The sequence below is a fragment of the Aquila chrysaetos genome, chromosome 16, assembly GCF_900496995.4.
Source record: "Aquila chrysaetos chrysaetos chromosome 16, bAquChr1.4, whole genome shotgun sequence".
Taxonomy (NCBI): domain Eukaryota; kingdom Metazoa; phylum Chordata; class Aves; order Accipitriformes; family Accipitridae; genus Aquila; species Aquila chrysaetos.
The window spans coordinates 1,331,856-1,350,343 of record NC_044019.1 but is presented as its reverse complement, the minus strand read 5'-3'; the positions used below and the strand labels follow the sequence as shown (position 1 = coordinate 1,350,343).

General features: G+C 57.5%; 3 protein-coding genes across 6 annotated transcripts in view; 2 read left to right on the top strand and 1 right to left on the bottom strand.

The window, feature by feature from the left end:
* Positions 1-7,486, top strand: part of THRAP3 (thyroid hormone receptor associated protein 3) — a 35,666-nt gene extending 28,180 nt beyond the window's left edge. The window contains 6 exon segments of the mRNA XM_041129068.1: positions 158-269; positions 484-568; positions 2,934-3,118; positions 3,730-3,922; positions 4,591-4,740; positions 5,917-7,486. Coding sequence (XP_040985002.1) covers positions 158-269; positions 484-568; positions 2,934-3,118; positions 3,730-3,922; positions 4,591-4,740; positions 5,917-6,138 — 947 coding nt within the window. The 3' untranslated portion in view covers positions 6,139-7,486.
* Positions 7,487-8,987: 1,501 nt separating this feature from the next.
* On the top strand, positions 8,988-14,055 carry SH3D21 (SH3 domain containing 21). Of its 4 annotated transcripts, none has more exons than XM_041129429.1 (11): positions 8,988-9,064; positions 10,195-10,270; positions 10,392-10,446; positions 10,590-10,690; positions 10,760-10,858; positions 11,027-11,375; positions 12,497-12,538; positions 12,719-12,830; positions 12,970-13,413; positions 13,530-13,593; positions 13,680-14,055. In XM_041129429.1, the coding sequence occupies exons 2-11, from the start codon at positions 10,238-10,240 to the stop codon at positions 13,716-13,718; spliced, it is 1,338 nt and encodes a 445-aa protein (XP_040985363.1). In that variant the 5' UTR covers positions 8,988-9,064; positions 10,195-10,237; the 3' UTR covers positions 13,719-14,055. The 4 variants fall into 4 exon arrangements, with proteins under 4 accessions (XP_040985363.1, XP_040985365.1, XP_029893980.1 ...); XM_041129431.1 differs by lacking the exon at positions 8,988-9,064 and having other exon boundaries at positions 10,146-10,270; positions 11,027-11,063; positions 11,265-11,375; XM_030038120.2 differs by lacking the exon at positions 8,988-9,064 and having other exon boundaries at positions 10,146-10,270; positions 12,970-13,031; positions 13,122-13,413.
* An 870-nt stretch (positions 14,056-14,925) lies between these two features.
* Positions 14,926-18,316, bottom strand: EVA1B (eva-1 homolog B). Its single transcript, XM_030038123.2, has 3 exons — positions 18,067-18,316; positions 15,951-16,067; positions 14,926-15,841 (listed from the first exon to the last, which is right to left on the bottom strand). Exons 2-3 carry the CDS (start codon positions 16,015-16,017, stop codon positions 15,435-15,437), a joined length of 474 nt encoding a protein of 157 aa, XP_029893983.1. The 5' UTR covers positions 16,018-16,067; positions 18,067-18,316; the 3' UTR covers positions 14,926-15,434.
* Between the last annotated feature and the right edge of the window lie 172 nt (positions 18,317-18,488).

The window sequence follows — 18,488 nt, the reverse complement described above, 5'->3', positions numbered from 1 at the left end:
AAATTGAAATTTGTCAGCAGCATTAGTTAGAGCTCACCACCAGCGTGTTTCACGTGTCCTGCATCTGAATTTGACCAAGCTGTAGGACTGATCTGCTTTGTCTTTTTTGCAAAAATGGTATTAATGTTTTGGCATTATTTACTCAAACCCCCAACAGAGCATCACTTTGGGTCTTCAGGAATGACACTGAATGAACGCTTTACCAAATATCTAAAGAAAGGAATGGAACAAGATGCAGCTAAAAACAAAAAGAGCCCTGAAATCCACAGGTTGGTGCCACTAGACACTGCCTTAACATTTCAGGGGTATTTCAGATTTCCTTCTCAAACTCTAGAATAATTCAAGTATATAATTAGCTTCAGCAAAAAAATATGGAAAAAATATGGGGAGTTTTAAGTACCTTTGGGAATATTGGTCTCTTTTAAAAAACTTCAGATTCTTCTTATGAGCAAGATTATATCTGTGTACTGTCTTTACTTTTAGGAGGATAGATATATCTCCCAGTACTTTTAGAAAACATGGGTTCTCTCAAGAGGAAACGAAAAGTTCCAGAGATCCTGGCTTCAAGGTGAACTGTTACTCTGATTAGTTTAATTCAACAAAATGAGTGCATTGGGCATGAACTTAACAGTGATGTTTTTGTTTAAATTACTCTCTACTTAAGTTTGTGTTTTTCTTTTAAGGATGGGCATAATTCTAAAAATGAACTACAAAGGGTTAATTTTTATTAAAAATGTATCAACAACCTTTGTGAAGTGGTTAGACTATGGTAAATGACCCCAAAGTCAATTGAGGTGAGCTTGAGAAAAAAGAGAGGATTTTTGGAACAAGTGCCCATGATGAGAGAAGAGACTTTTTGTGATATTTTTCTGCTTGTAAGTATTATTAAATCAATTGTATACATGCAATATTTCCAACCATGTTTTCAAAAAGACATGCATGTCAAAAAGAGGAAAGTAAAACTAAATACTTATCTAAACCAAATACACTATTAAGCAGATTATAAATTTTGTTCTAACAACTTACTGTACCATTTCTGTTGATTGCTGTTACTTTAACATTCAGCACTTGTTTTAGTAGATCCAGACCATTTGGAATTTAGTGTATTAGCTTTTCTGAGTAGATGAATGTTAAGCCATTGCAGTCACTGTAAACAAGCATAAAAATGGCTTAACGTAAAATGTTTGGGATTTTAACCTTTGTTTATTCACCTTCATACATATTTACGTTGAACGTTGAAGAGATTTTAAAAAGTCCTGCTGAAACCTTACTTGTTTCATATTTGTTTTCGATTTTTTCCAAACACACTTGTGGCTTGACATGGACGATGGTGAGATGGATTTGATGGGCCTGAACTCTGAGCATCAGCTTGGCAGAGTGTATTATAAACGTGGTTTCCAAACAGCTCGCCAGCCTTCCGTGAAACAGACGTGCCCTCACAAACCCAAATAGGTGTTTGCTGTACCACATAAGGGAGCTGCTGCTGATTTTGTCACTTATCTGTCATCCATCGTGTTGGGAGCAGTTTTATTCTCAGAGTAGAAATTAAAGCTCTTTGCCTGGGGAAAGTAGAAGAGCAAAATACCAAAACAAAACGCCTGCTCTCACTCCTGCGTTATTTGACATATTTATTTAAACAAAAAAGTGTTTAGAAACTCATGTAAGTAAAAAATTTAATAGCTAGAGAATTACTAATCCTTTTGTATTTAATTCAAGACGATTAATATGATGTATGTTGCATATCAAGTCATACAGTTCCCAAGATTAGTATTGTGTAAGTAAAGTAGCAATCGCTGACCACAGCCATGGAGGCTGTATGTTGTTGCTAGCAACATCGTGTACAGGCTTCCCACAGATGTACTGCTACTCAGTTAAATGTTTGTCAGAACCACAGCCACTGTCAATTTGCTGCTCCTGTATGTGCAGCCAGCAGAATCTCATCCAACTACCATTGGTCTTAAAGTATACGCAGGTAACACAACTTCTCATTTTCCAGAGCAACTATCTTAATCCATTATTTAAGTAGCAATTTAAATAGAGCTTAAAGCAAGCATTACCAGATATATATATATATATTTTTTTTAAATTAACAATGTAAAAAAAAAAAAGCAAGCTAGTTGTTGAGTGTTTTTCATACAGCTGGTTGGTTTTTGCTTTGTGAAACACCAGGGTCAGCTTGCTAGGATTGTGTGGAGAAACGCATGCTTCCGTCTGTGGTGACTTCTTGGCATCTTTCATGTGGTACCTTCCAGTTGAGGGGGAAGGAGTACTGTAGGTGACGTATGCCACAGAGTAAATCTTCTTGACAGACTTATTAAAGGCTACATATCAGTGGGATGTTGCAGTTCTCCCAGATGCACTTGGTTGCTGCATTTCAGTGGCCTCCACCTCTTACCACTTTGATCAGTAATTGCTATCCTAGGTATCTCCAAGCAGCAAACAGCTTTTGCTTCTCCTTAAGTTCCGTTTCCAGACCTGGTGATTAAAATTCCTTCTACCCTGCTAGATTATGTCCGTTGTCAGGATAGTAAGCATGCTGCTGTCCATGGGCTGTTAGACATTTTTGACATGCTGGAGTTCTGATACATAATCAGTTGGATTGGATTTCCAAGTTTTTTCTCATCTCTCACTGGCTGTGGTGTACAATAAGTGTCAGCTTCTGTGTTTCTCCCTCCCCTATTACCAGGCTATTTATTCTAATGCTGTTTGAAAGAGGAGAATAAAAGTTAAAAAGCAGTAGGAAAATTGAACTCTGACAAATAAAAACTTATTTTAGTAGTGCATTATTTTACATCTTAAATTGGATTATTGATTAATATTCAGATAAGCTCCTGTTCGCCAGAAGTCTGTGCAGTCAATAGCAAAGTAATGGTGCTAAACTAGTGCACTGTAAACCTTTGTATTAAACTCTCCCCTCTTCCCTGCATTTGTAGGCTGAAGGGAAATATAAGGACGACCCTGTTGACCTGCGCCTTGATATTGAGCGCCGTAAAAAACATAAAGAAAGAGATCTTAAACGTGATAAATCCAGAGAATCGGTGGACTCAAGAGATTCGAGTCACTCAAGGGAAAGATCAACTGAGAAAACGGAGAAAAGTCACAAAGGCTCAAAGAAAAAGTATGTAGGAAACCTAATAGCCATTTCCTTCTGCCTTTCATGTTTCTGCTATTAAGGTTGGAGACGACATCGTGTACATACAGTTGTACACCTTTTGACATAACTGCTCCAGTGGTGTGAATTATTCCTCTGCGTGTCGTCTTGATATCATTATATCTATCTGAAACACTAAATAATTGTTAAAGGTAAATGAGAAGGCTCCATGTGTCAGAATGGGTGAGTCACTTTTCCTTCTTGTTCCTGTTGTGTTATGGAGAACAGCCATGTTTAAATGACTGCTTTAGTGTTAATTTAATCCTTTTCTATTAGCTTAATTTTCCATTTGACTAAAACTCTGTAGATGCATGCTTATCTCATAGTAGATGGTGTAAACACCTTAGAAAGAAGCAACAAGTTCTTTCTGGAGAAGACTTGGGACCTTTGTTAGATCTGTCTGCGTGTTGTAGCTGATCCTGAGCTCTCATTATGGCTTTTGCTTTTTGTAGTAGGAAGAGGAGAGCATTGCGTTGCTAGGGGAGCAATAAAGAAATCATTCTGTAGCAAACAAGTCACAAAGGAGTTATTAACACTGTTGGTGTCCCCCTCACCTCTGTTTCCTATCACTGAAACAGGAAACACCGAAGGGTACGTGAGAGATCCAGATCCAGTTCATCATCTTCGCGGTCCTCTCATTCAGTCAAAGCGGAGGAATATCCTGAGGAGACTGAGGAGAGGGAGGAAAGTGCCACAGGCTTTGACAAGTCCCGACTTGGGACTAAAGAATTCACTGGTCCAAATGAGAGAGGAAGAGCTAGAGGGACCTTTGTAAGTGTTCTCCACCTCCCATGCCCCCAGTATCAATTCCCAAAGCGGTCAAAAAGTGGCTGTTACGTATTGCTCTTTCCCAGTTAAAGCATACCGTAAAGGAAAAACCCCAAAGACTTTGTCTGGTTGTGGATGATGAGCCAGAATATGATCCCTCCAGGTGTGGAGCTCAAACCAGGGTGCTGAGAATATAGTCTGGGCAGTTGGACTCAAGATGTATGGAGCAGAATCAAGCCTGGAAGCTTTTGTGCATTAGTAATTGCTGAGCAACCCCGATGGGCAGCATGATGTGCATCAGTCAGTTTGGGTTAGGCTACTGAAGTGACTTACCTCGTCATAACCATGCTTATTGTTTGCAATTCTTATGCCTTAGTTACATAGATGCCTTATGTGCATATTGTATTTCTCAGACACTTTCTCTTGAGTGCTCTGGAAATGCCTCTACATGATCTTAAACAGCTTTATAGAAACTGTGATGCACCGTGTGATCAGATGAGCTAGAAAACCCTAAAATGTACTGAGCTCTTACTTTAATGTTAGGTTAAAGGTGTTCTTGGATAGTTAGAGAAGTGATGTTGTATCTCTTGGATGCCTTGGAAGCTGTCTGGGGGTGGGAGGGTGCTGCCACTGCAACCATTTTATTTTTCTTCTATGTTTTGCTGGTGCAGCAGTTCAGAGCAAGAGGGAGAGGATGGGGCAGAGGCAACTTTTCAGGCAACAATAACAGCAACAGTGGTGGCAACAACGACTTCCAGAAGCGAAACAGAGATGAGGAATGGGATCCAGAGTACACACCTAAGAGCAAGAAGTACTACTTGGTATGTGTCTTAAGTATTGAAACACATATGTACGCTCCAGGTATATCTGGTCTTTCAGAGGTGGAAGCACCAACTGTCATTAAACTATCTAATCCACTGAGTTAAGGCTTCATGTGACACTTCTTCACAAGAAGCTTCTGGCTCATGACTAAAGAGAACTTGTCTCTGTTCATTGTAGAGTGGTTTGCCACTAAGTGAGATCTTAAAAGCCAGTTAAAGAGCACGTGTTTCACACACACTTGGAAAACACAGCTTAAATCTATTCATCTGTGTTGCAGATGGCCTGCATTTCTTGGTTCTTCTATCCCCATAAAACATCCAGTTTCCTGGATGGGTTAGTACTGTTCATTTTTCTTTCTGGTGATAGCAGTCTGCCATACTAACAGGCATTAATCTAAGAGAATTCTGTGTGACTGTGTACTTTGAAAGAGGGGTAGTTTTAAACAGACACCAACTCATTTTTTTCTCTGCCTGATTTGGGGTAGTTGAGATCCCTAATCTTCTCATTAAATAATGCAGTATTTCAGTTTTATACCTCAAAAAAGAAAGCCTTGATTTTTTCTTTTTAACTGCATTTTTTCCTGATCTGGTTGAAGGCAGAATTGTAATTTTTGGGGGTATTCAGTCTCTACACTGCACTTTACATACAGAAATGGATCAATCTGAGCCCAGTGACATGGTCCGTGGCAGCTTGTACCAGCTGCATCTGCCTTAGCTCATGGAAAGCATTCCTGAAAGCAGCATGTGTTATTAAACAACCTGAGTACCAGCAATAAGGACCGAAGCTGCCAAAGTGGTTTGATTGGCAAGAAAATAAAAGGGGAAATGTGTAGAATACCTAAATCGTGGAGCTGCAGAACCAGTAATGGTACTCCAGGCCTAGACACCCGTCCCCTGCCCACCCCTAAATATTCTATAGAGAGCTTCCTGGCTGCAAGGACAGGTTGCCATGCACAAAGGGCCTGTGTAGGGATTGTGCATTCCTGCCTTCATCTGCTGATTTTCTTCCCCAAAACAAGCCAGTATTTCTCTTTAGATGGCGGTATTCACTGTGGCACGAACATGGCAGTCTGGTTTGTGCCGCAGGGCTGCGTATCACAAGCCAGAGTTTTCCAGCTTTTATATTGCGAGTAGTCAGCCTGTTTCAGCTGATGTTGTTGGCTTCCTCCTGTACAGCACGATGACCGGGAGGGCGAAGGTGCAGACAAGTGGGTGAACAGAGGCCGTGGTCGGGGTGCTTTCCCCCGAGGAAGAGGTCGCTTCATGTTCCGAAAGTCAAGCACCAGCCCCAAGTGGGCTCATGACAAATTCAGTGGAGAAGAAGGAGAAATTGAAGATGACGAAAGTGGAACAGAAAACAGAGAGGAAAAGGACACTTTACAGACGACGGCTGAATAGCCGCAGTGTCTGTGTGTTTGCGAGAGCCCTGGCAGGAGGGAAGGGGTTCAGCACGATGCTAGTGCTGGAGTTTGTCAGGGCGATCCTGAAGTGCTGAGCAGAGCCCCAGAGAGGAGCTCTGAAACAATCCCGAAGTTAACTGCATTTCCAGAGTTCAGCCTCCCTAAGTGTGGACTAGAACTGATAAATCATTTATGCTTGGATCCACTTGTGGAGTATATCTTCCCAAAGACTTACCTTCTGGACTGAATAAGGTCAAGTACAGGGTGAGATCCTAGATTTTCTCTCGTCTGTGACCTTATTGAATGGTCGGTTATTTTTTTGGTAACAGGCTTTGAAGACAATGTGGATTTTGGTTTGTGCCCATCTTAACCCGGTAGTTTTGACATTTTTGTTTCTCTTTTATAATTTGAAATAGTAAAGGTCGGGATTAACTCGCCAGTTCAAATTTTTCTCCCCTATTGTGTATTCAATTTTTTAAATTCATACTCTACTTATTTTAGGCCTTTACGTATGTAGTAACATCAATTAAATGATAATTTTGGAAACAATTCTTGGTTCTTATAAATAAGAAAACAATGAAGCATGTGAATAAACATCTAAATGTTAACTTGTTGGGACCAAACTGCTATGATTTTTTTTAAAAAAAAACCTTTTTTTTATGTAACAGTTGAGTTTAGGGCCTTTTAAAAATGGTTGTTTTCCTTTTATGTTGAAAGTTAACAAAATTAGCATGGTTTAAAAAAAAAGACAAAAAAACAAAAATAATTACACCCTACCTTTCACCACTGTTTGTGTACACTGTTAGGCCTGGTGTGTGCTGGAGTCCCAAACTGCTTGTAGGCATTTTGTGTATCCTCTTTGCAGCTGGTTGTGAACTTGAGTGCTCTTTCCAAGGTAACATAGTTTTCTAAGAAACTTCAGAATTCTACTAGGTTAAAAATATAAAAGGAGATGAGAATTTTTCAATATTTTTTATTAATCTTTTTATAAAAACAAAAGGCAAATCCCTCCTGTGCTGGTTAAGGACGGCCGTTATGATGTATTTCTTTTTATCTTCTACTTAAAAATATTCTGAAGAAGTTTGCAAATGTTCTCTGGCTGAGTCAGTGAGCCTTCTTGGCAGGAGAGGCATGTCCACGCACCGACGCTGAGTGTGCACGTGCTGTAAAGACACCGCTCTCCCTCTCCTCTCCATCTCTGCCTTCCCTTCCCCAGGATTGCTGTGCTGTTTCCCCACACACACCAACTAGAGTTTGGTTTGTTTTGACTTGAACAGTTCCTGTTTAGCAAAGCCCTGAAGTTTGTTTATGCAAATAAAATACAATAAAATAAGTAGTAGGTGTAACTCAGCTTTGTTTTGTGTTCTGAGTCGGGGGCTCCTTCTGTCGCCAGACACTTGCCTTCTGAATTAATTGGTGAGGCTGAAAGAACCAAACGCCCGTGGCCAGCCCTGGTGTGGAGCTGCAGAAGAGTTGCTGGGCAGGGAAGGTTTACACACACGACGGTCCTGGCAGAGGGGTTGGACCAGACAGCACTCACCAAAGAGGAAGCTCAACCTGGTACCTGTGGGGTTGCCCCCACTGTTAAAAAGCAGCAGTTGCAAGCAGCTACTCTCAGGGTGTCATGCATGGGAGGTTCCTGTTTTATATGGCTTTCCAGGTGGGGAACACTGTGCTTGGAAGCAAGTAGGAAAATTGCCCTCGCAACACAAGGGTGTGCAGGAGCAGAGTCCTGCAGTTGCCCCTCCAGGAGCTGGCCAGGGGCAAGCACTGCCATGGTGGAGGTGGAGTTTTACTGAGTTACTGCAGGTACAAGAACGCAGTATTTGTTTCACGCTTAGCCTGAAGTGATTGAGTTCGTTGCTTTTAGCAACTAACTGCTGGTTTTTAAGCAGCTAATAGACCTTTTAGCCCCTTGGTGTTGGCAGTAATTGCATGGGGGGAAGGGGGGGTCACGCAGCCACAGGCCACATTCCCCAGCCCTGCTGCTGGGAGGGATTGTGTCACCCACCAACAGGAAGACCAGCTCCATCCGTGCTCTAAAAATGAACTCCTCACTGAAGATCCCGGCTCCAGGCAGCCCGGTTTTATGCCATTAAACCCCAGTGCTTGTCAAGTGCAGGCATTTGCTGGTGCCAGGCAGTAAACGCTTTTCCATTGCTGCTGCCTCAAAGGAAGATTGCTCCTTGCTGTCTGACATCTACAGGGGCTGCTGGCTGTGCAGCCTTCGTGGTGGATTTAGGTGTCTGCCTGCACTGCAGAGAAGCATTCCTGGCTGGTGTTGGTTAACAGTGTTGGCTAACAGCAGTTGAGACAGTAATGTGGGTTAACGGTTGGTGTTTCCCTTCACGCTTGAATTTGAGCCCTCGAGCCAACTTGAGACAAAGGGTGCCCAGTGTTCCTGGCTCCTCAGCCTGAGCGGCCAAATGGAGGGGAGAGCAGGGAGAGCACGCTTCCCGCTCCCCAGCAGAAACCGCTCCCCCATCAGCCTTCTCTGCCGCCCGGTGCTGATCCTCACGCCCCCTTCCCTGTGCTGTGGTTCAGCATTGATGTGTCAAATGCATTTGGTCTAAAGGAATATTGGTGCTGTCAGCCTGGACCAAGCACTGGCCAGGACCAGCCGGGGACCCCTGGGGCCACTACGGACCCTTCTGGCTGCTGCGCTCTGCAGAGGGACTTCGGCGGCGTGGCCACACCATCCCCGTGCGCTTGCGGTTTGTGGGTTTCGGCCCCTCTGTGGTTTAGGTTTCACTTCCCCCTCCAGACCGAAGGTGACAGACACACAGCGAGACCCAGGCGGCTTCAAGCTGTTGTCCAGGGCCGGGTGTGACGCCTGCCTTGGTGCTTCGCTCCCTGGATTGGCAGCCTGTGCCAGCTGTGCCCGTGTCGGCAGATTTCGGCTGCTGCCTGCACGTGCAGCTCAGGTAGGGATGCGCCATGCCCGTGGTGCCAAGAGCTCAGCGCTGGCGCTGGGCACGGCCGTGCTGCACCGTGGGCTGCCTCTGGGTACAGTCCTGGGGGGGGGGGGGGGCGGGGGCTGCTGCTGGCCCCACGGGAGCTCGGGGGGGCTCTTCTCACCTCGCAGCGAGGCACCTCCCCGGCTGTCTGAGCGAGGCAGGAGTGGTCACAGAGCCATGAATCCCCTCCACGCTCTGCAGAGGCAGCTGGAGTTGGCTGCTTCTGCTAAATCCACCATGTAACAGCAATAGCCCAAGCCACGCACCAGCTCTGAGCTGCCGTGAGCACGCGTGCCTTCCCCAGCTGGTGGCTGCCGACCTTGCCGGGTGGAAGAGTTGGGACAAATTCCCTCCGGCTCCTGGCAGTGACGCCGGGGGAGATGGTGAATCGCCCGTAGCGAAGGTGTGAGTGTTGGGAGGGTGCGAGTCAGTGTTCGGGCAGGAGAGAGGCCACAGCGGTGCCTGTGCATCGGATGGGATCGTCCCAGAGGAGACCGAGCCCACGCAAGGCGAGCGGGTGCCCCTTTTTTCCCCGTAACGCTGCGGGTGCAGCTTCAGGTCTCCTCAGATGCCAGTGCCAGGCGACAGCAGCACCAGCAGCCCTGAACGCCTGGCTCCCGCGTGTCACCGCTGCCGCCCTTCTGCACGAACACCCCCGTGCCGGGGTGCCAGCTCTGCCGGGGGGGCTGGTCCCATCAGTCTGGCCATGACCGAGCTCACCCTGCCACGGTCCCGGACAGCCCGGCCCAGGCGATTCCTGCATGGCTGCTTGTGGGGATTTGCCTGTACCCAAGCCTGCTGGCAGCCTCCGGCACAGCCCGGAGGTGCCAGAGGAGGAGGAGGGCAGCCCTGTGGGTTTGTCCCCGGCTCCCGGTCCCTTCCTCTCCCCAGCCCTTTCTTTCCGTGCAGCAGTTTTGTGACTTCGCTCTGTGCAGCAGCCCCAGCCCTTGTCGCCAAGCTGCTCCGCTGCCGTGGGTCCCCGGTCCCACCGCCTGCATCAGGGGGTGCCAGGGCTGGGTGCGGGCACAGGGCGGCCCAGGGGTGAGCTGGCATTCGGGGCTCAGCCGCAGCCGGGAACCCCCTCCCCACTCTCACAGGTGCCTGCCCCGACGGCGAGGCCGAGACGCCGCACTGAAGCAGATGCCCAAGCCCTTCCCAGTGCCGGAGGAGAAGGTGAGTGGGGGGGTGGCTTGGGGGGACACAGGGCTCTGCAAGCCGGCAGGTGCCTGGGCTTGTCTCTGGCCCCGGCTCGGAGCCGGGACCCTCGTGCCCCAGCAGGTCTCCTGTCCCGCAGGCAGAGCCGTGGCCGGCGGCGCAGCGCCTGGCACCCGTCTTGCCGCCAGAGCTGGGTGAGTCACCCGTTCCCTGTGCTGTGGGCCAGGGCTGTGTGCCCAGGGTGGGGGGTCTCCCCTGGGCTCGGGGTGCTGGGGGGGCCTGGGAAGGAGCCAGACCCCCCTCCCCCCCCGAGCCCCATCCTCCCGTTCCCGCACAGACCGGGAGCCGCAGCTCTGCCGGGCCCTGTTTGACTACACCCCGGAGCTGCCGGACGAGCTGCCGCTGCGGCGGGGAGATGTCGTCCAGGTCCTCAGCAAGGTGAGGGGGCGCGGGGACAGGGGCAACCCCGAGGCTGGTCCCCGGCGCTGACGCCTGCCCTGCCCGCAGTGGACAGAGGTTGAGGGCTGGTGGGACGGGCAGTGCCGGCACCAGAGAGGGCTCTTCCCCAACAACTTCGTGGAGCTCCTGCCGGCGCCGGTGCCCACGGTGAGTGGGGGCTGCACCGGAGCTACGCTGCCCTGGGGCTCATGTGGCTGGATCCTGCACCCTGGTGGGCTCCATAGAGCCAAACTCGGGTGTCTGTGGGGCCGCGCCGTGTCCCCGCACGGGATGCGCTCCGGTGCCCCATCCTCACCCAACCCCGCTCTCCCACAGTTGAAGCCGGCGATGCCATCCCGGGACACGGAGTCCGGTGAGTCTGGCCCCAGCGGCCATCCGGCCCCGGGGGCCTCGGTGTCCCGCCAGGACGGCCGGGCAGCCCCGCGGCCGGGTGCAAGGTGGGTTGGGGCAGCCGGGGGGCCGGCCGTGCCAGGGGGCAGGAGGAGCCCCGTGGGGCACGGGGATGCGGCGTGGACCGGCACCGAGGTGCTCTCTGCTTCAACTTCCTTCCCAGCGAGGAGCCGATTTCCTCCGGCGTCACGTGCGCGGTGTGGGGCAGTGGCAGCCAGGGGAGCCTGGCACGGCATCGCACCACACGGCCTCGTGGGCAGCCCCGCGCCAGCAGGTAGGATGGAGCGGCCGTGGCTCTGGGGGTCCCGCGCCTGGGGACCATCCCGGTGGCAGCACCTGCGTGGGGCCATGCTGCTCCGGGGCTGTGTCGGTGCCGCAGGAGCTGGGGGAGCTGCTGAGGAGGAGCAGGGGCTGGTGGGATGCCGGGCAGCTCTGGGCACCATCAACTCTGCGCCGCTGGGAGTGGTGGAGCCCCAGGACCCGCAGAGCAGCTCCCCGCACCCTTGGGGCCGGGCGCCCTCGTCCCCATCCTCGTCCCTGCAGCCCTCATGGCTGCAGCTGTCTCTTTGGGTGGATAAAACCCATCACAGGCATTTTTGGTGCCCACGAGGCTGCCGTGGCGAAGGCCATGCTGGTGGTGGCAGGGTCCAGGCGGCATCAGGGCTGCCAGACCGCCACAGGGACAGGGTGGCCCACCATGAGGACAGGGTGGTCCGTGGGCACATGCCTGTGGCCTGATGCCTCGTATCCCACCCTGCTGGGGGGGGCCTGTCCCGGTGGGACCCCGGGGCTCGGCGGCAGAGGGATGCTGCTGTGCCATAGGCGGTGGCGGGATGGCATCCTGCCTGTGCCGCGGTGCTAGCACTCCGGGGGAGTTTTGCAGCCGCCTGCTCTGCCGTGCACAGAGGAAGCGCCGACCGCAGCGGAGCTGGGTGCGGGGCTGGGTGCAGGGTTGGGTGTGGGGCTGGCAGGAGGGGTGGCTGCCCCCAAACCAGCAGACAGGGCCCTAGGCACGTGGTGCCAGGGGCGGTGGGGCAGAGCCCGCCATGGGGCTGCTCAGGTCCTGCCAAGCATCGCTGCCGGCCCCGGCAGGCGTGGGAGACTGTGCTGGCGGGAACCGTGGGCCCAGGAGCACCGTGGGACCGTCTCCCACCGGTCCTGCCTGTGGGTGCCTCGTCCCCAGCACCCCCTTGTCCCCCACACACTACCCTGAGGCCCCGGGGCCCCTGGCAGGAGCAGGGTGCAAGGATGTGGGAGTCAGGGATGGAGCGGTCCCTGGAGACCATGTCCTAGCAGGGTGGGGGGGCTGTCCCACCCAGCCGAAGGGTCCCTGGGAGAGGGACCATAACGAGGATCCTTCCCCCAGCGCCTGATGAGCCCCTTTTTGCTCCCCAGCAGCCTGTAAGACAGCGAAGGACGAGGAGGGGGAGCACCCGGGTGAGTCCTGGGCTGGGGGAGGCGGGAGGGAGGGAGGGGGACGTGCCCTGGACAGGACCCCCGTGCCTGGTGCAGGTCCCCGGTGCTGGGGCATGGCTGTGCCGTGCGGTGCTGGCTGTGCCGTGCAGTGCTCGCTGTGCCGATCCCAGCCCCAGCCCCGGTCCTGCCTCCTCTCCCCAGAGTTGCCGGCACCGGTGAGGATGGAGCCGGCTAAGCTCCCCCCCAGCAAGAGGATGGCTCCTGCTCCCCCCGTCCCTGCCAAGGCCAAACCGGCCCCCACACCGGCGAGCAAGTAAGAATGCACGCGGCCGGGCCGGCGCATCTGGGGCCACCGCGATGCCCCCAGCGCCGGGGCCGTGCCGATGTCCACGCTTGGTCCCCGGAGTGGGGCTGGCGGCTGTGCCGCTTTTTACCACCTCTGCCGTCCCCAGGCTCGGCGGCCCCCAGCCCTGCGCCTCGGCCGACACGGAGCAGGGCAGAGCTGGCGACCCAGGTAGGAGCTGGGTGCCGGCACCGGGCGCCGCAGCCGTCGCGGGGCCGTGCCCTGCGCCAATGCCGGGCGCCGATACTCTCTCTTCGGCAGACGCCGACGGCTTCAACGCGGTGCCGGTCACCACGGCCAAGCTGAGCCACCCCACTGCCGCACGCCCCCGGGTACCCGGCCAGCGGCCCCCCAGCCTCGCGCTGGGGAGCGTGGGGGGTCCCCACGCCGGGCCCTGCGCCCCTCTCCCCAGCGCGGGGCAGGCGCCCGGTCCGCCACGGAGCACGGAGGTGCCAGCGGCACCGCGGCCGGAGGAGAGGCTGGCCCTGGAGGACCTGAAGGCTGAGGTCCGGTCCCTGCACATCCTCGTGGACCTGATGCGAGTCCAGCACCTGTGAGTGGGGACGGGGGGGTGTTGGGGTGCTGGCGGTGGCGGGGGGTCCCCAGCAGCTCCCGGCCGCTCGCTGCCCGGTGTGTGGCCCCGGCTGAGCCGTCCCCGGCGTGTTGCAGGCGGGACCTGGAGGACATGCGGCTGGAGATGTGTCAGGAGCGGGCCAAGCGCCAGGCGCTGCAGGTGAGTCCCTGGCGAGGGGCTGCCCCCGTGTCGGGGTCCCCGCCGCCCCCCCCCCCCCCCCCAACGCTCACAGCCTCTCCCCGCAGGCGGAGATTGAGCGGGTGAGGAAGGTGCTGCCCTGCTAGCACTATCGGGGGCTGCGGTGCCCACCCCTCTGCGGCCCCGGGGGTGGCACGCGGTGCTGCGGGAGCTGTGCCGGTGCTGTGCCATGTGCCCCCCGGCCCCGCTGCCCCCAGCCCCGTTCTGCACCGATTGAGCCTGAACACCCATTCTGCACCCAGGCACCGCTTTCTGCAGCAACAGCCCCTGGGTGTATAGATACTGTTTAAAATAAACTATATTTTGGGTATGGAGTGCTGCTGGGCTGTGTGGGTGCTGCAGAGGGCAGAGCCCTGGGGCTGCCACATCCCTGTGGGCTTGGGCAGGGCTGGGCTGGTCCTGCCGGGCACGGGGGGGGGGGTCCCACCATGGCACAGGGGGTCCTGCCCTGGCACAGGGGGTCCCACCAGGGCTGGCTCACTGCAGAGCCCAGGGCAGGAGCCTGCAGTGCTCAGCCCCAGGTGCTGGCAGTGGACATGCCAGCAGTCACAGCCAGGGCTGCAGACTGTGATAACTAGTCCTGGGGGGGGGGGCCGAGTGCCCCCCCCCACCATCCCCCTGCACCTTGTCCCAGGCTGGGATACAGAGCCAGGGCCCGCAGCAGGGCTGGGTCAGCGCCTCCTCCTCATCCTCCTCCTCCTCCTCCTCCAGCCCCCGCACCGTTTCCCAGCCCAGCCCCAGCCCCGGCACATCCTGGCCTCCAGCCACTGGCATGGGGCCGGGAGAACATCTGGAAAACATCTGGATGCTGCTGGCGCTGGCGGCGCGGGGGACCGGCCTGGGAAGGAGCTATATTTATAAAGCTGTCGGGGAGGGGGCTGGGGAGGGGGCAGCAGGGCCCCCGCACCCCGTGGGGCTGGGCCGGTGCAGGGACCGTGGGCAGGATGCGGCCCAGCCCTGCGGGGAGCAGCCCGCGTCCCCGGGGAGCACCCGCCGCCCCGAAAACCCAGCGGGGAAACATCCGCCCCGGCCCCGCCGGGAGGGCGCTGGGTCAGGGCCAGGCGGTGCCGGAAAGGACCCGGCTAATTTTAGTGGGGCCAGGGGGGAGGGAATTGGCCTGGGAAGGCAGCCGTGGCCAGGACCCCCCCCCACCCCCCCCCCCCCACCCCCCACCCCCCCACCCCCCCACCCCAGCACCACTTCTATCGGCTGCTGCAGCCGCCCCGGCATGCAGGACCCCCCCCCCTTGGCATGCAGGGCCCCCCCCCCCCCCCCGCCACGCTGGGCTCCAGGTAGTGTATAACAGCACCATGTTTTGGGGGGGGCAGGACCCCATAGCTTACACGGACGTACAGCCTGACCGCGACCCACGGGGATGGGCCTCCCCGCGGTGCCAGCGCCAAGCCGACGGGGCCAGTGCCCACGGCCGAGACCGGCAAGGTCTGCCCTGTCCTCGTCCTTGTCTCTGCAGAGTCCCAGGGCTGCTCGGCCGGTGCCAGCAGTCGTACCAATGGCTCAAAGTGCGTCACGTCCCGCAGCGGCGGGGGCGAGTCTGGTCCTGGGGGGGGCGGTGCCCGTGGTGCTGGGGTCCGGCTGGCAGCGGTGCAGAGGTGCTCCAGGTCAGCTCCTCCAACCCGGGGGGCAGTGAGCAGCCCCCCCCTCCCCTCCCCCCCCCGCCGTCCTCCTGTCTCCTGTCCCCAGACCGGGTCCTAGGCAGCTCCCCGGGGTGGCACGGTGTCGGCTGAGCTACCCGGGGCGGGGAGCCGGACACGGTGCCAGGGCATCTGCCCCTGTGCCGGGACTCAGTAGTAGTGGACACGGCCAAGGGTGCCGGTGCCCAGGATGTCGGGCTGCCCGTTGCGCCAGATCTCGCGGATGATGCGCTCGCGCTCCTCCAGCCGCTGCGCCCGCTCCAGCTCCTCCGCCGAGGCGAAGACGTTGACGGCCAGTGCCCCGTCCCCAGGGCCGTGGCTGTCCAGCGGGATCTCGGTCACCGGCAGCAGGGACTCGGATGCCGCACGGTCAACGGTGTCCTCCTCTTCCTCGTCCTCCTCCTCGTCCTCCTCCTCGTCCTCGCTGAAGTCCCTCGGGCGGGGCGGGGGGCGCACGGAGGGCCGGCAGGAGAGGCGCAGCACCAGCAGGCACAGGGTCAGCACCAGCCCAAAGCAGACACCCAGCACAAAGTAGAGCCCGAAGCTCTCGGGGTTGGCTGCGGGGAAAGCAGAGGGGATGAGGGACTGGCCCGTGCCTGCCGCAGGGCCCGCGGTGGCCCTAGGGTCCCCCCGGGACGTGTCCCCGCCAGGTCCGGGCTGGCTCACCTCGGATGTGCGCGTATGCGGCCATGCTGTTGCTCAGCAGCTCCATATCCCGCCTGCGGCTCTCCATCTTGTGCCTGCCCCCGCTCAGCGTCTCCCGGGATGGCACGTGCTCGGCATCTGCAGGACACAGGGGCTGAGCAAGGCGCTACTGGGGCTGGGGCCTCCGCAGGAGTCCCCCGTCCCTTTTCGGGACCATGCCTGGCTGTGACCATGCCCCAAGGGCTCCCCGCTGAGCCCCGGCCGGGGCAGGGGCTCACTCCCGGTCTGGGCTGCTCCATCCAGGGCCGAGCTCCACAAGTGCCGAACTGGAGCCGTCCCGCTCCCACCACCCCTCCATCCTTCTGGCAGGACCAGGACGGATATGGCTCCTCCAGGACACTGCGTCAAGCGGCTCTGCGGCACCGGGCCAGGCTTTCCATCCCCTGCCCCGGTCACGGGCACAGGACACGGGGCCGGGCCACGGGGCTGAGCTCGGTGCTGAGCGGGGCCGGGGTCCCAGCACACCCTTGCAAGGCTGCCCGTGCCGGCAGAGCCATGGGGCACGCGGGAGCTGGTGCTGCCTGTGCACGTGCATGCACACACGTGTGCTCCCCACGCGGCCCTTCTGCGGCAGCATGTGTCCCCCCCCTCCATGTTGTTCCCAGCCCAGCTCCGGCCCCAGCTGGTGGCCACGGGGCCCCGCGGCACAGGGGCAAGGACCGGGCCATGGTGCAACGGCCGCCAGGTTGGCAGGCAGCAGGGAACACCGCTGAGCCGCGGCTGACCCCGCGCTCCCGCCGCAGCCCCGGAGCAGGATGCGCGAAGGGCAGGCGCTGGTCCTTCTGCAAGAGGAAAAGCCGCTCGCGCCTTCTCAGTTGGGCCGGCCACAGCTCCCAAGGGAACCTGCCCTGGGAGCTGGGAGGGGATGTGGGCACCTTGTGCCGTCTACCTCCACGACACCCCGTGGGGACAGGGTGCCTGAGCCCCTGATGGGGTGCAGGGGTGAGCACCCACCTCCTGCTGCCCAGGGACCCGCCTGGCCCCAAGCAGCTGAGCACCAGCCTTGGCAGCCCGTCCCCGCGGCCCCTCGCTGCCCCAGCGATGATGGTGTGGGGCCGGGTCCCTCTCAGCTGTGGGGTGCTGTGGCCCCCAAGACGTGGGGCTGGGCAGCGGGCAGGACGGGAGGCAGGACGGGAGGCGATGCAGTGCCTGGCCCTGGCAGGGGACGAGCTCATTTCCCAGAAACAGCTCCAGGGAGGGAGGAATGAGGAAAGAAATGCAGAAAATGTGACACATCAGCAGAACCGTCCCAGACAGTCCAGTGCTGTGGGGCCGCTGCACGTCCCAGGGCTGGGCAGCCCCTCGCAGCAGGACACCCCGAAACACCCCCAGGAGGGTCCCGGTGTCCTCCCTTGCGGAGCAGTCCCTGCCCCTGCAAGGGGGGCCGGCTGGGAGCTGCACAGCCCTGCTGTGGGGCTGGAGGGGCAGAGCCCCGCCATGGGGCTCCAGGGACCCCCGGAGCGCTGTCGGTGGCAGGGCTGCTGGCGAGGGCACCGCAGGGCTGGCCCCAGGGCCACGGGGGGGGGCTCGGCCCCCGTGGCTGTGGGCCACGGCAGGGTGGAGGTCCGGGGCTGTAGCAGGCACAGGGTGTGAGCGAGCCCAGGGGCAGGCGAGGGAGCCGGGCCCTGGTGGGTGCTGCGTGCTGGGCACGAGAGCACCGAGTCCCCACCGCCGGAGCCGGGGCTGCCCTGGACCCCCGGGGACACCGGAGCGGGACCACCCCGAGATACAGCTGCGCCTTCGGGCACAGCCCCAGAGCGCTCAGCCCTGCGTCACCGAGCTCCAAGTCCCCAAGCACCCAGCCCCGCATCCTCAACCGCCGCGTCCCCGAGCTCCGCATCCCCACGCGCCGAGCCCCGCGCCCTCAGACCCCGCGTCCCCCACGCGCTGGTCCCCGCGCGCAACGCCCGAGCGTCTCAACCAGGGGATGGGGCAGATCTGCGACATCCCGCCGCGGCCATCGGGGCTGGGTGGATGCGGGGTGCCGGGGTCCTTTGGGGTGCCCCGTCCGCCCGTGGTCCCCTGCGCCCCTGAGCCCCTGTGCTGGTGCCCAGGGGCCGGCGGGGCTGGTACTCACCGGGGTGGCGGGTGGCCCCGGAGCGGGGCAGGAAGGCGAGCGGCAGCAGGAGCCCGCTGCACTTTGGCTGGAGAGAGGGAAGAGAGAGAAAGGTCTGTTTAGCATTAACGCCGCAGCAACAGGAAATAGTTTGGAGGCGGCTGGCGGTCAGCGCTCCCCGCCGGAGCCAATGGCAGCCCCGTCCCGACGCCGAGCGAGGCACAGGGCCGGGGTTCGTCCCGCTCCCCCGGGACGCTGGGCTCGGCCCTGCTGCGGAGCCGCCCCGGAGCAGGGAGCGGGGCTGTGGGCCGGCCGCTCCAGACCCCATCCCGGCCGCGACCAGCCCCATGGGCTCGCGGGGCTGCGCCTCGACCTGGCGAAGCCCCCCATGTGTTGCACCGTAACCACGCAGGGACGGGTGTGCAGGGGCTCCCGGGGCAGCA

Bases quoted from the DNA above. Each gene is read 5' to 3' on its own strand.
- SH3D21 (XM_041129429.1), top strand. From the start codon at position 10,238: ATGCCCAAGCCCTTCCCAGTGCCGGAGGAGAAG. The intron at 10,447-10,589 runs GTGAGTCACCCG...GTTCCCGCACAG, and splicing joins CGTCTTGCCGCCAGAGCTGG to ACCGGGAGCCGCAGCTCTGC. The intron at 10,691-10,759 runs GTGAGGGGGCGC...CCCTGCCCGCAG, and splicing joins TCGTCCAGGTCCTCAGCAAG to TGGACAGAGGTTGAGGGCTG.
- EVA1B (XM_030038123.2), bottom strand. From the start codon at position 16,017: ATGGAGAGCCGCAGGCGGGATATGGAGCTGCTGAGCAACAGCATGGCC. The intron at 15,842-15,950 runs GTGAGCCAGCCC...CTTTCCCCGCAG, and splicing joins CGCATACGCGCACATCCGAG to CCAACCCCGAGAGCTTCGGG.